A 15,911-nucleotide genomic window follows, 5' to 3' on the forward strand; every position below is an offset into this window, starting at 1 on the left:
TCTTGCCAAACAAAACCTTAGGATAAATTGATCCTTTTGACTAAACATCGTAGTAAAATATATCGTGTCACCTACTGTCATTACTTACTCTCATATTCTAAAGTTCAGGTTCTATGACACTCTTAACCTGGACCATGTTTGAGACGTACTTCTGTCTAAGCGAATCCTTGATAGAAAAAAAAAATCTAACAATGTTATTTGAAACCTAAAAGCTTCAGGACATGTTTGGTTGTTTCTCATAGTTTGTCACATTTTTCATGTGGCAAACAAAACATCTACCACACCTGTTGCAAGAATTGACTAGAAATGAATCACTGACAGATGATCCTAGTGGTGAAAAAGTTTGACACACAAAAAGTATGATAACTAACTAAAGATCGATGATAGTTGGACAAAGGACTGTGCTACACGTACGAAGAAAAATTACGAAGCCATTACGAAACGGCTGCCCACGTGACTCTGCGGTCTCCATCACAGCGGGGCCCACTCATCCTCTCCAGTGAGTTACACCAGTTCTCTCTTCCCACGTTACTGTTATGTCCTAATCTCTTCAGAAATTGTGACTTGAGCATGCGGACGCAGCGGACCTCACCACCGGCAGCAGCTCGCTTACCATCGGTGAGATGCCGAGGTAACCACTGGTCCGTAGAAAGTAATCATATTGCAGAAGTTGCAAACAAATCATATTATAGAAAGCAAACACTTTAGTATTTCTATATGATTTACACCTGACAAATTCATTGCTATAATCATTCAACTAAAATGAGACATACCAATCTTGGTGAAAAAAATCGAAGCTTTCTGATTGACTACCCAAAGACTAATCCTCTGCTTAAGTACAAATTCCTGTATTATTCTGCCATCCGAGACCCTGCAATAAAACAATACAAGAGACCATGATACACTACAATAATCCTTATAATGTTTTACAATTGGAAGAAAATATCTTACATGTTAAGACAAAATTATCAAATGTTCATGTCAGGAGAAAATAGCTGCATCACATCTTCATGTCCCTGTAAAGATGAACTGGATCGGTTGTTCTTGAAATGTAGTAACATTTGACAAGAGGCTCAAGGCATAAATATAATGTAGTAGTAAAAAGTCAAACCTGCAGGAGGTTAACATAAGAGCTGATATAAAATGGCAATGTTGTTTTATTTGCAGCAGCTTCTGGTTGTTGTGAACTTTGCGAGTTTATGCTCAAGTCTCCATCGAATGGCATGCTGATTGGTTCATGTTCAGCGGAAGTGACCTGAAAATAGAAATGACTAATGTCAGTTAACAAAAAGTTCAATCAGAAACAAAGATTGTTATATGAAATCTATTTCTTTTACCTCGTTTCCTCTTCCCTTTTGTGAACCATTTGGTCTTCTTGATGCTCCTTTCTTATTTACTCTCATTTTCCGCACAATTTTATCTGTCTTTGATTCTTTTCTTATTGAGGGAGGGCGTCCAATTCTTCGAGATGGTATAGGATTAAGCACAACATTACATTGGTTTGGTGTCCACTTATTTGTACGATTAAGAGGATTAGATTCCTGAGCTTGATGGATATTAAGACGTGCAACAGTTGTCTTTATCTTTAATTCTCGAATGCCACTGACTACAAAGTCAAACAATGCATCAGACTCTGCCCCATCCTCTGCCACTTCAGAGAATGATTTGCACAACTCATCGTAACGTCGTGCAACGGGTGTATCAATAGAATCATCATATGAAGATTTAATAAACGTGTGTTTCCGCTTCAAATCTTTACTCCACCGCTGCAGTATATATTTGGAGGGTACTTCTTTGATCTTCATTAGGGGTAGTATAGAAAGAATATGGCTACACAGTATACCCCGAAATTCAAAATGCCGGCATATGCACTTCACATCACACTCGTTTGTATTGAAACACACGATAAAATCCATACTGACTTCTTGCTCTCTGATTTTAACATCTTGTGTGACCCTGAATGTGTGTACTGAACCTTCTTCTTTGAGAAGAGTTGGATAGCAATATATTTTACCTCTTAATTGGTCCTGAAATTCCTTAAATTTCACATTGGTATATGCTGATTGAAACTGCCTCTCAATCTCGTAATGAGTTATGCATGGTATCATCTCATGAAAAGATTTAGCATCAGCCTTGTTTTCTTTCTCAGCTTTGTCTCTTAAGGCGTTGTCATATTGCTCTGCAAACTGTGTTAGTGTTGTTCTGGAGTTGACATATCCATCAAAGAAAGCATTCACACTTTCACTTCTCTGTGTGGTTGACATTCCTGCCCAAAATGTGTCCTTTACATAAACTGGCACCCATTTATGCCGATTAATATATAACCCATTAAGCCATTCATTCTCTTGGAGCCCAAATTTGTTGATCATCTCCATCCAATCTTTTTCAAAATCACTCTTTGTCAATGAATCATACACTAAATTTGACAAAGTGCTTTTAATATCTTCATAGTCTGAGTATCCGCACAATTTTCTCGGTATCTTCTCCATGATATGCCATAAACACCATCTGTGTCGAGTGTAAGGAAAAACTATCTCAATTGCATTCTGCATTGCTTTGCTCTGATCTGTAATTATGGCATTTGGTGGTTTATTTGACATACAAGCTAACCATGATCTGAATAGCCATACAAAAGTCTCTGTAGCTTCATTTGATAGTAGAGCACATCCTATAAGAATTGATTCTCCGTGATGATTTACACCAACGAAAGGAGCAAAGGGCATATCATACTTATTTGTCAAGTATGTAGTATCAAACGTTACGACATCTGAAAATGATTCATATGCAGCTCTACTTCTTGCATCTGCCCAGAAAATATTTCTTAGCCGAGACTCCTCATCCAAGTCCATGACATAAAAAAAGTTAGAATTCTTAGACTGCATGCGTAGGAAGTATTGATAAACTGCATGTGCATCTCCGGCACCAAGCCTCAACCTTCTTTCCTGTAGCAAATAGTTCCTGCACTCCTTTTCACCAAACTCAAGGTTTTCATAGCCCCCAGCTTGCACAACAAGAGAACTGAAGTTCTTGTTCACACGAATTCCTGCTCTATCATTTAACTTTGCAGATAAATTAAGTTTCTTATGGCATCTAAGAAACCTTGCTTTGCCAGGACTCAAATCATGATTGTGCTCAAGTGTCAGTGAAGATAAGCAGTACTTCTTGTCAGGACCATGTAGAACAAAATTTATTTTAGCTGGACAGTCCATCCTTGCAGAGGGATTAGGCTTGAATGTATTTTTTGAAGAGTACTGAGCCTTGCCTTGTCTGTTGCAAGCGAGAGTGAAGTATTGCACAACCTTTTCATCTTGATCAGTTGCATTTTGGCCAGCTCGTGAGCTTCTTTTTGTAATGGCAAAACCCTTTGTTCGAGCATATCTCTTATAGAAGAGAAAAGCGTCATTCATATTGTCAAAAATCATTCCTTTCTTGGGCTCAACAAGTGATAACTCTTCCTCTGCAGCTTGGTTATTCGAATCATCTTCAATCTCCTCAATAACAAAGTCATCATCATGCAACACTCTTTCTAGACCAATATTTTCTGGATATACTTCATTAAAGATTACATCACTAGCTATTGCCTACGAGCGGGATTTAGACAAAGACAGAGTTGGAACCTGGATGATTTAACTATTGAAATATTCCAATGTATAAGTACAAGGGTTGGTTGGATCTAAAACTAGAAGTAAAATAATCCACATACAGACAAAGATAATTAAATTTTATGAGATACATACCTTCGTGTGCTTTGATAATCCCTAAATAAATTGACGCCTGAGAATAGATGGGACAAGAGGAGATAAGAGAGGGAAGTCAGGTTGTTTTGGAGGGAACTTTGGGTGGTTTGGCGGGAGTACGTAATTACCAGGTTTTATTAGTGGTGGGCCTAATTAATAACTGATTAGGAGAGAGATGGGGAGGGGGACGTCCAGATTTATCACGTGCAGAGCTTGCTTCGTAGATACTTAGTAACAAAATTTAGTACGTATAGACTTTTCCTTGGACAAACTATGTGCCTAGCTTATGGTAAATTATAGCAACTAACCAAACAAACCCTTATGTCACTCACAATGCTCCATAATGTATAATATTTTAGGTATTAATTAGATAGCCACTTAGGAAAAAAGTGACGTGGCAAGAAATTAAGTGAAGAAAATTAGTGAGCTAGTGTCTTCCGTAAGACATTAGTTTGGAATATGATAGTAGAAACTTATACGATATGATGTAAGAAAAGAAAACATATATTAATATATGAATTTTATTTTAGATACAATGTATTCATATAGTTTATATCTACTTTATATTTATATAATATAATATGATAATTTTTATACATAGCTCGTTATATTGTATTAAGAGTAGCCTTAATTCTGGTTGCGGTGGCTAGGTTGCACTGAAATCGCACAAAACCCACTGAACCGGACAGTTTGCGAAAACCCGGCGAAGGCGGTTCCGTCCTTCGTGGATCAGGGGTAAAACCGGAAATCTGCAAATTTGAGCGGACTCGAGGGTTTCTTCTCCCTTCTCCCCCTTTCTCCACCTCCCTATTCCACCGCTGTTCCGCCGCATCAATTTATTGTGCCTCATCGCCGCCGGCGACGGGATGCAGTAGGCCTCCTTCCGCCGAAGTCTTCTCTCTCCACGAGGCGTTGACCTCCTCTTCTTCCCCGTCATCCACTGGTACCTGACCGACGTGGAGCGGAGATCCATCCGCACTGGGATCGGTTTCCTCGTTCGTTGGTGAGTAACCCTAGCTTGATTGGGCGGATTGTTCTAGGCGCTCGTTTTGTTCTTGGGGAACCTTTTCTTCTCTGTGATTGAGGAATCAAACCCAATTTTGTCTCCATTCTGTTGCGGGTTTTGTTTTCCAATCTAACCTAACCCATTCATTCGTGGTTCGGTTAGGTTGAATCCCCTCGAGAACAATGGCTGGGGGCACGGTGCTCTCCGATGAGGAAGGTACGCGATTTCGCCGCTGTCTTCTGTAGTTTCGGGTGGTTCGATGCTTTATATGGTGCTTTCTGTGCGTTTGCTGACGGAAAAATTGGTGCTTTGTTTGAACCCTAGAAGATGATATCGAGGTCGACGAGGAGGATCCGCGGCCGTCGCGGAGGGGCAGGAACGATATGGACGATCGCGACGACGATGACGAGGAGGACGAGGAAGGTCAGAGTTTGTCTCACGGTTTCTTTGTTATGTTGGCTTGCGTGGGTGATGTGCGCGTTGTAGTTTTGTCCCCAATCGGGAGTAGTTTTATTTCATCTGTTATGATGCTTTGCTGTTGAATCTAGATCGAAGTAGTTGCAATTTTGTATTAGTGTCAGACTGTCAGTTATGATTTTGTTTGGGGTAGTAAAGTAACAACTGGATGAAATTGTTCATGTGCAGAGGATGGCCAGGACGAATTTGAGAAGGATGGCTTCATAGTGGATGATGAAGACGAGGAGGAAGACGAGGAAGGAGAGGAAGAGGAACAGAAGAGTGACGATGAGAGGCGTAAGAAGAAAAAGAAAAAGAAAAGGTACTTGCATTTGATCCCACTGGAGATAGAATGTGGTCTATTGTGTACATTGTCCTGAAATGCAAGGGATGTGCCCAGGGAATCAGAAGACTTCACGCTTGATGAGGATGACTACATGTTGCTCCAGGATAATAACATCACTGGCATCAGTCGGCCAAAGCCTGTATGTTTTTGTAGTCAAAGTTTGAGCTTTCCTGTCCGATTTTTTTTTTTGTTGTTGTTGTTGTTGTTGTTGTTGTTGTGTTTCTGAAGAATTATCCTTTTGTCTTGTTGTAGGGAAACAAGTTTAAGCGCTTGAAGAAGGCTGGAAGGGAATCTGAAATGGATGAGCGCTCTGGTTACTCAGACGATGATGGAACAGGGAAAAAGCGTACTGGCAAGGAGAGGGTTGAGTACAGCTTATTTGGTGACCATCAAGGTAGCTGTGTCAGAATCCACTCGATTCTCTTTTGTTTGATTCCAGGAAGTAGCTGATCTAATTTTCTTATTTACTGCAATTTTATATCCTTAGATGCACCCTTTGAGGACATTCTTGAGGAGGATCAGCAGGCAGAGGAAGTTGAGGTTGTTGAAGACGAAGACGATGAAATGGCTGATTTCATTGTTGAAGACGAAATCGATGAGAATGGCCAAGTTGTAAGGTGCATGCCTTTGTGTTCCTATCTTGTACCAACCTGTTCTGTGACTCTGGCTCTTTGTGAGATTATATCGGACCATGTTCACTCCAAGTTGTGCATATACTGCTATCTTTTGTAGAAAGAAGAAGATTAAAAAGAAGTTACCACGACAAGCAGCAGGTGTATCGTCATCTGCTCTGCAAGAGGCCCATGACATATTTGGTGATGTTGATGACTTGTTAGCACTAAGAAAGCAAGATCTTGAGAGGGAAGCTGCTAATTCCGGTGACTTGAGAGGGAATAGGCTTGAAGACGAGTTTGAGCCATTTATTCTTGCAGAGAAGTATATGACAGCAAAAGATGAGCAAATAAAAGAAATTGATGTACCTGAGAGGATGCAGGTATGTACCAGCTAATTTGATTTTAGACCATAACTTGATTTAGTTTAAAGTACACATCCAAATTTATTGCTATTTTGGCAGTTGTCTGAAGAATTGACTGGCTATCCTTCAACGGATAGCACGATGATAGAGGAAGAGAGCATATGGATACACAATCAACTAACTGGTGATGGGTTTCTTTCCTTTTTTGGCAATGAGCATGTGAACAAGGATATTGACCAGAAGGACATTGCTAACGTCTTGACCATGTTACATGTCAACAAATTTGAAGTACGGATAAATTTATAAGTTCGCTTCACTATTCGTCATGCTTGCTCTTCTGACTTAGTTTTTGTTACCTGTCAGATTCCATTCATTGCAATGTATAGAAAGGAGAATTGCCCAAGCCTGTTCAAAGACCTTGATTCAAATGAACAGGGTAATGAAAATGATGTGCCTAAAATGAGGTGGCATAAGGTAACTATTCTTCATTAGACATTGGTTTCTCTCCCTTAATTCACTAACTATTTATAGTTACTGACACAATTCTTGTGTTTTATGTAGCTGCTCTGGGCAGTTCAGACGTTAGACAAAAAATGGCTGCTTCTTCAGAAGCGCAAGGTTGCTTTGGAGTTGTATTATGATAAAAGATTTGATGATGAGAATCGGAGGATAGATGATGTCACAAGGCAGGACCTAAACAGGCAACTTTATAATTCTATCATTGAAGCACTAAAGGATGCTAAATCTGAGAAAGAGGTGGAGGATGTTGATGCAAAATTCAATTTACATTTTCCTCCTGGTGAAGTTGAAGAAGAAGGCCAATTTAAACGGCCAAAAAGGAAATCCCTGTACAATATTTGTCACAAGGCAGGGTTATGGGAGGTTGCCAACCAATTTGGTCGCAGTGCTGAGCAATTAGGTCACCATCTGACATTAACAAAGATACCTGTACGTGATTTAAGCACATTTAACATTTTTATTTTTTCGGAACAATATGATGTGCAGCCTATCCATTGTTTGCATATATTTTTGTTCCCTGGAAAATAGTACTGTACTAAAAAGAAGAAGTTTTGACACCTTATGAGCATATGTTTCTTTCAGGAAGCAGGTGAGCTGGATAGCGGTAAAGACTCTCCTGAAGAGGTTGCTGCAAATTTCATGTGTGCAATGTTTGAAACACCACAAGATGTTCTTCGGGGCGCGAGACACATGGTATTCAATAGATGTCACAATTTTGACCATTCTTTATTGCTATGTTCATTCATCTGACTAAAATGTTCCATTCCCGTTTTTCTTTTCCTTATCAGGCAGCAGTTGAGATTGGTTGCGAGCCTATTGTAAGAAAGCATATTCGAAGCATCTTCATGAATAAAGCAGTTGTGTCAACAAGCCCCACACCAGAGGGCAATACCATCATAGATCCATATCATCAACTATCAGGTGTTAAGTGGCTGAGAGAGAAACCACTGAACAAGTTTGTAGATGCACAGTGGCTTCTTATTCAGAAAGCAGAGGAAGAAAAGCTCCTCAAAGTTAACATAAAATTGCCAGAAAATGCAAAGAAAGAACTCATGTCTGAGGCTCGTGAGAATTATCTAAGTGACTGTGTGAGCAAGTCTGCACAATTGTGGGATGAGCAACGAAAGATGATACTGGATGATGCCTTCTTCAATTTCCTTCTTCCATCAATGGAAAAGGAAGCTCGATCGCTGTTGACAGCAAAAGCCAAAAATTGGCTTCATATGGAATATGGGAAACAGTTGTGGAACAAGGTTACTGTTGCTCCTTGGAAGAAGAAGGACACAGATAAAAAGGATGCTGACATTGATCTGGATGATGAATCGGAGTTGAGAGTTATGGCCTGCTGCTGGGGTCCTGGGAAGCCAGCAACTACCTTTGTAATGTTAGACTCATCAGGAGAATTGGTTGATGTTCTATATGCGGGTTCTATCAGTAGCAGGTCTCAAGGAGTTGCTGAGTCGCAGCGGAAGAAGAATGACCAGCAGCGAGTTTTAAAGTTTATGACTGATCATCAGCCACATGTTGTGTGTGTGGGAACATCAAACTACAATTGCAGACAACTCAAGGATGATATTTATGAGGTATTATACAATCTTATTTGTTTGTAAGTGCACTTTTTAGTCACACTAGAACAAGTATTATGTTTCTTTTCAGAATTATACGGTTGCACCTGCACCAGAATCTTTAAGTTGTCCCCAGTCAAATAAGTTATCATACTGTTATACAATCTGGCCATTATATGACCATGGTATTACCATTAGCATTTGCAGAGGTTTTGTTGCAGTTGCTTTTTGTAGTCACTTTCTCCTGAGTTCATTTTGCTGTTGGAGAACACCTCATAATTTTAACTATTGTCTTTGCTGCACGGAGTATTTTTTTTCTTCTGGTTTTGAAGTCACTATCTCCTGAGTTCACCTTGTAGGCTGTCCCAATCTTGTACCCTATTTTACTAGGAGATGCAGCATGCCAACCCATTAGGTCTGATGAACTGCATTGGGCTTGGCTAAATCCCCAGGTTGACTTGACTTGCGCCCAGGGTTCGAAAATTCGTCAAAAACCGGTTGATATTCACGAAAACCGGTCAATTCGGTCCACACCGAATTCTGAATTCAACCGGTTTTTGATTTGAATTAAAAAAATAAAATAAATCACAAAAAAGTCTGAAAATACTAGAGAGAATTCTAAGACCTTCTGTGATTTTTTTTTTCAAAAATAATGTCCTTTGCATCATATTTCATGGAGAGGAAGTTTACAAAAGAAAAGAAATGGCGTGCTTTGAAAAACGCGCAGCTCATTTAGCTCATTTAGTAGGGCTCACGTTAAGGAAAATATTAACATGCAAACACAATTTTTGTGTGTAGGGTGTACCTTCAGAGGATATATAAAATTAGTTTTAATTCATTTAGAGGTCTATTAATTTCTCTATGATTTTTGCAAAGTTCGCAAGCATAAAGTGAACATGTTAAGAAACAACACTGTAATTAACTTTTTCATGTCTACCATTATTTTTCCTACGTAAAGTATAGTATAAGTAAACTAATAAAAGTGGTTTACTAATTTTGGAGGTGTGATGGGTTAGTTATGAATTAATCTAGTTGCAACACATTTACACAATTCTGCATGTTTCAATAATTATTTCATGAATTCATGTATTTTTAAAAGACATAGTATCATGTAAGAAGACTAACAAAATTGGTTTCATGATATTTGGATTAGCAAAGAATTAACTATGCATTTAACTAGGGTTAGCAAATACATTTTCTCACAGAAAATATTCAACTTTTTTTATGATTATAAATACTTTATCATGTAGATCATGTTACAAGGAAACCAACAAAATTTGTTTTACTTGATTTGAAGCCGGGATGAATTAGTTATTGATTTTACAAGATTGAGCTATTTTTTTGGTTTTTTTGTTGAACTTCACTGAAATTCGAGAAATGCGCTCGGTAAATCTGGAAATTTGACCGGTTTTCGACTAATTCGTTCAAAATGCGTTCAATGCGGATAATGTGGAAAATGCAATCGATAAATCGGAGAATTTGCTTGGTTATCGGTGGAATTCGACCGGTTTTCGCTGACTTGATTCGGTTGGTTTTTGTCTCCGATTTATAAATTTGACCAAGTGAATTTGTCCGAATCCTCGCTGAATTCCGACCGAATTTTCCGGTTTTCGCGAATTTTGGAAAATCGGTGGGTAGCGGTTTTCATTGCCTAAACGAATTTTCGAACCCTGCTTGCGCCCATGGTTCTGGTTTCTGCTAGGCTTCCACTATGAACATTCTATTCGTTGGAAGTTTATTTTAGGCTGGCTTTCTTTCTTTTTTCTTTTTCCGTCTGCACTTTTGTGGTTTTTTTTGGCTGTAATGGTGGTAGTCCTTCCTGTATTAATCTATTCCATTTATTGCACCCTTTGCACATAGCAGCAGAATTTTTTTAATTTGCATATTTGCTGACATGACTGTTAGTGTTTAGTTGCCTATATCCCTAGTTTTTTTTTAATGTAACAAATGTTGCCAGATGACATGATAAAAATTAGTATGGATGTATGTGATTGTCACTATGGCTATGTCACTATGCATTCATAGCGAGGAATGCAGTGGCTGTAGCATGCCATCATATTTCCAATGCTCGTGTATGTAGCTGGTTGGTCCAATTTTCATTTATGCTGTCTAAATAGCTGCCATGCAATAGGACTTTGTGGAAGTTAAGTGTTATTGTCTCATTGCTTAGTTTGAAACTAACATTTATCCTTGTGTTAGGTTATTTTTAAAATTGTAGAAGACCATCCGAGAGATGTGAACCCGCAAATGGAAAATTTTAGCATTGTCTATGGTGATGAGTCTGTACCTCGCTTGTATGAGAACTCTCGAATATCTTCAGATCAATTTCCTGGCCAGTCAGGTATAGTAGCAACATTGTGATTTACTGTTATCTCTTCTGATTAGACCTTCTAGACAGCTGTTCTTTCTATTGTTGTATAGGTATTGTGAAGCGGGCTGTGGCACTTGGACGTTACCTTCAGAATCCATTGGCAATGATTGCAACACTGTGTGGACCTGGAAAAGAGATACTTTCGTGGAAACTGCATGCGCTTGAACAGTTTCTTACTCCTGATGAAAAGTATGAAGTTGTTGAGCAAGTAATGGTTGATGCAACAAATCAGATAGGTTTTGACGTTAATCTTGCTGCTAGCCATGAGTGGCATTTTTCAACTTTGCAATTTGTTGCTGGTCTGGGTCCACGCAAAGCTTCAGCTTTGCAGAAAGATCTGGTAAGAGAGGGATCCATTTTTAGTCGTAAGGAGCTTGTAAAACCTCTAGGCAGGAAAGTATTCATGAATGCTTCTGGGTTTTTACGTGTTCGACGGAGTGGTGCAGCTGCTGCCAGTGCTCAAATCATTGATCTGCTTGAGGATACTAGGATCCATCCCGAATCATATGTATTGGCAAAGAATTTGGCCAAGGATGTCTATGCTGAGGTTGCACCACATGAAGCGAATGAAATGGATGATGACGAGCAAGAGATGGCAATTGAGCATGTAAGAGAAAGGTCAGATATGCTCAAACGTCTTGACATTGATGAATATATAAAGAGTATTTCAGAAGAATTCCGTAAGAAGGAAACACTGCAGGACATACAGATGGAACTGCTGTGCGGGTTTTCTGATTGGAGGAACCCCTATACCGAGCCAAGCCCAGATGAGGAATTCTGGATGCTTTCTGGTGAAACTGAAGATACCATATCTGAAGGAAGGATTGTTCAAGTAACTGTTCGTAATATACAAGAGAATAAAATTATTTGCACTTTTGATTCTGGTTTGAAAGCCATAGTTATGGCAGACAATTATTCTGATGATGGCTTTGACCCTGAGTCATCACAGTTACATGAAGGTGATGTGTTAACCGGCAAAATTAGGAATGTTAATAAAAATAGGTTCATGGTTTATTTAACATGCAAGTCTAGTGAAATGAGGAGAAGACCATACACCAGAGGTGATCGGGATCCTTACTATCATGAACAAGACATGGCACCGACTGAACAAGATAAGGCTCGAAAACAAAAGGAAATTGCAAAGAAACATTTCAAGCCCCGGATGATTGTTCATCCTCACTTTCAGAACCTGACAGCGGAAGAAGCCATGCAGGTTTGCTGCCTTGTAAAACTGAATCTGTTAAGCACTCCGTGCTCCTTCTCTTCTGGTATGCTATGACAATCTTATCTGAACTCTTTTCTTGAAACAGTTTTTATCAGATAAAGAACCTGGTGAGAAGGTCATTCGGCCAAGTTCTAGGGGACCATCATTTCTGACTCTTACCCTGAAAATTTTTGATGACGTCTATGCACACAAGGAGATAACTGAAGGTGGAAAGGATCACAAAGATATCACAAGTTTGCTTCGCCTGGGAAAAACATTGACAATTGATAACGAAACTTTTGAAGACCTTGATGAGGTTGGTGCACCTGATACATTGAGTAGAAACTTTGCTTTAGTTCATATCAGTTAACTCTCTCTCAACCTGTGTTCTTCAATTCACATTTATAACTTTTGTGACAGCATTTTGCTGTAATTAGGTTGGTGTTCCTTCATTTTCTTGGCTAACTGATGGATATTTTCTCTTACAACCATAATTGCTGTATAATATGCAGGTTATAGACAGATATGTGGATCCGTTGGTAGGACACCTGAAGAGCATGCTCTCTTACCGTAAATTCAGGAAGGGGTTAAAAAACGAGGTTGATGAAATGTTAAGGGTAGAGAAGGCAGAGAATCCTATGAGAATAGTATATTGTTTTGGAATATCTCATGAACATCCAGGCACCTTCATATTGTCATATGTTAGGAGTACAAATCCACATCATGAATATGTTGGGTTATACCCGAAGGGCTTCAGATTTCGAAAGAGAGATTTCGACAACATTGATCGCCTCGTATCGTATTTCCAGAAGAATATTGACAAACCACCGCCTGATTCTGGACCATCAATGCGGAATGTTGCTGCAATGGTGCCTATGAAAAATTCAGCTTGGGGTTCTGGTAGTGGTGTTGGTGGTGGAAATGATGGATGGAGGGGAGATGGTAATAATGATAGGGGTAGACCTTTCTCTGGAAGATCAGGTAAATGATTAATGTGCTTACAATGTTCATCAAGTTTATTTGCATATGTTCGTTTAGTTATATTAATCTTTAAGATGCTTTGCATAGATTAATACTTTCATTGAGTACTTGAGTGTTTTTGTTGCTCTTTTCATGATGGTCTATTGAAGCAGTGTTGGCATTCTTGTGGTCGATTTCTGTGTGAATTTTTGTTGCCTGAGTTGATGTTTTAAAAACCATTTCTGGAAAAAGAAGTGGTACTCATCTGATTGTTGGGAAACCAGCTGGTTCGTATTCATCTTTGGCTCAAATGATTTTGTTCTTGTGTTTCTTATTCTGTTTTCTCTTAATATTTATCTTCCCAGACCGTTGGCATGTTGAATTGGATTTTTACCCAAATCTGGTTGAACTGAGCTTGATATAGCTTTAAATCAGACTTTTAACACTGGTTATTGACAATTGCGTGTGCTTTGACTTGTTACATTTCTTAAAAGTTAATATATCCTGAGAAATATTTGATCACTCTATATATCTCCTTTTCTCTAAAACAGGAGGGAGGTTTGATTCAAGGAACAGTTCTGGTGGTCGTGGACGAGAGCATGGGCGAGGTCGAGGTAACTTTGGCAATGACGACAATGGTGGAGGTTGGAGTGGTAATGGTGGTGGCAGCAGTGGGGGATGGACTGATAACATTGGCAGTGGTGGAGGCGGATGGGGCACAGGTGGCACTGGTGGCTCCTGGGGTGGTGGTGGTAGTACTGGCGGAGGATCTGGAGGCGGGGATGCTGGATGGGGTGGAGCTGGCGGTGACAGCAACCGTGGTAGTGGTGGCAGTGGAGGAGGCTGGGGAGCAGCTGCTGGTGGCGCTGACAGTGCCGGTGGTGGTGGTAGTGGAGGTTGGGGAGCAGCTGCTGGTGGAACTGACGGTGCTGGTGGCTCTAACGACTCTGGTTGGGGCAGCGCCAAAAAGTTGGTCCCAGCACAGGATGGTGGAAGCAGGTGGGGGTCCTCCGGCGCCGGTGGTGGCTGGTGATGGGTGTGTCCTGCACGCCTGCTGCGTACATCAGATGAGAACTATCTGATGAAACCGTTTTCCTCCCTTTTAACATTTGGCCTATTTATGCTAACTGCTGTCGATGGAAGAAAACTACCACTTTTCTGGACTTGCATTTTGGACGGCACTATGTTTCAATGCATGTACAGTTCTAGTAATAGTCACGGTATCTTATTACTGGCGAATCTGATCCCAGTATTCCCATCATTGTAAGCTTAGCGTCATCTTAACGTTATTTTGCTGTGGTATGTTGCTTATAGTGCCATTTTCATTTACTAGTCTGAAACTCTGAAGGACTGTTAGCTCTGTGAAGTCGAGGACGTTATTTACTCTTCCGGTTGGATACACAGTTCAGGGTCGAATTGACACAGACATGTCTGACAGTCAAATTTCCGTGGCAAGACGACCTGATCACGCGTGGGCGGCGGCAGACGGAGCGCGGGGGCACGGGTTGTGGCGTGACAACCTGGGGCAGCGCCGCACCGTGCTAATGCCGCGGGCAGGCAGCCCCGGAGTATCAGCAGACCGCTAATCCGCTTATCTGCCGTTGCATTGGACGTCAAAATCGCACCCGTCACCCGCTGCTGCCATCCGATGTTGCGTGATGTAGCGCGGGTATTGTATCCGTTACGTAATTTGGAGTTTTATAATTAAATGTAGATTTGTTCTGATGTCTTAAAAGATTTGATTTTATTTCTGAGAAATTTTTAACACTACATATACAGATAGAATTTCTCTATTTTGAGTAGAGAGTTACAAAGTAGTAGTAGGAAGGGAGAGTAGAAAAAGTTCTATATATTTATTGATGAGTATACATACATACATACATATATATATATATATATATATATATATATATATATATATATATATATATGTTTAAATGATATAAACATGTCTATTCGGTGACAGTTCCACCGAATGGGTGCCTGATTAGGTTGATAACTATTTAAGACAATTAGTCTATCTAATCTAATTGATCACATATTTATTTTGGAATGTCGCAACACTCCCTATTGACCAATTATTCATAGTGTATATTTCTCATTAAAAACTCCTCTAAAATTCTGTGAAAAAAATATGAGGAGAAATAGTATGTTGATATGTTGATATATCATTAAAACTCATTTAAAATTTAATGGAAAAATATAAGGAGAAAATGATACGGTATATATCAGTTATTGCCTCATTGTAAGCTCATATGAGAAAAATCATTGGTGAGTTTAGAGGGCAATAATTCTGATCTTTGGATTATATTAGAACTTTCGAAAACTATTTGGGAAAATGGGAGCAATAAAGTAGATATTGCCTCATAAAAAACTTATATGAAAAACCGTATAGGAAAAACTCCTAAAGGAAAATAGTGCAATATAATATGAACATGTTATTATTCAGGGATCAACTCCCCTTGAGCCTTGCAAATTTCGCAGTCGTCGCATACCAATTCTATGAACATATTTTTAGAATATAGAAGTTGGTTAGGACTTAGTAAAAAAATTAGTAAGATTATCACATGATTTAACTTGTAAGATTTCTATTTTCCTATTATTTTGCAATTCATGAGGATAGAACATTTTAGGGACAATATATTTAGTTATATTGCTCTTTATATAACTTGTTTGCATTTGAGCAATACATGCAGAATTATCTTCATAGATAATTGTTGATGATTCAATAGAACCAATACTATATGACTGTTGTATGTGGTTGATCATTC

The 15,911-nt window shown here is 39.3% G+C and overlaps 2 protein-coding genes across 3 annotated transcripts; one reads left to right on the forward strand and one right to left on the reverse strand.

Annotated features, from left to right (window-relative positions):
- Window positions 1-968: 968 nt before the first annotated feature.
- LOC133884135 (protein FAR-RED IMPAIRED RESPONSE 1-like) lies at window positions 969-3,958 on the reverse strand. Its single transcript, XM_062323499.1, has 3 exons — window positions 1,338-3,958; window positions 1,112-1,255; window positions 969-1,016 (listed from the first exon to the last, which is right to left on the reverse strand). Exons 1-3 carry the CDS (start codon window positions 3,420-3,422, stop codon window positions 969-971), a joined length of 2,277 nt encoding a protein of 758 aa, XP_062179483.1. The 5' UTR covers window positions 3,423-3,958.
- A 402-nt stretch (window positions 3,959-4,360) lies between these two features.
- Window positions 4,361-14,472, forward strand: LOC133884566 (transcription elongation factor SPT6 homolog). Of its 2 annotated transcripts, none has more exons than XM_062324024.1 (18): window positions 4,361-4,740; window positions 4,906-4,959; window positions 5,068-5,166; window positions 5,389-5,521; window positions 5,600-5,684; window positions 5,798-5,939; window positions 6,033-6,162; window positions 6,278-6,539; window positions 6,621-6,809; window positions 6,885-6,995; window positions 7,083-7,469; window positions 7,623-7,733; window positions 7,829-8,623; window positions 10,805-10,946; window positions 11,027-12,189; window positions 12,287-12,496; window positions 12,693-13,161; window positions 13,692-14,472. In XM_062324024.1, the coding sequence occupies exons 2-18, from the start codon at window positions 4,926-4,928 to the stop codon at window positions 14,171-14,173; spliced, it is 4,944 nt and encodes a 1,647-aa protein (XP_062180008.1). In that variant the 5' UTR covers window positions 4,361-4,740; window positions 4,906-4,925; the 3' UTR covers window positions 14,174-14,472. The 2 variants fall into 2 exon arrangements, with proteins under 2 accessions (XP_062180008.1, XP_062180009.1); XM_062324025.1 differs by having other exon boundaries at window positions 5,071-5,166.
- The last annotated feature ends 1,439 nt before the right edge of the window (window positions 14,473-15,911 follow it).

This window comes from Phragmites australis, chromosome 11, assembly GCF_958298935.1.
Source record: "Phragmites australis chromosome 11, lpPhrAust1.1, whole genome shotgun sequence".
In the NCBI taxonomy this organism is placed as follows: domain Eukaryota; kingdom Viridiplantae; phylum Streptophyta; class Magnoliopsida; order Poales; family Poaceae; genus Phragmites; species Phragmites australis.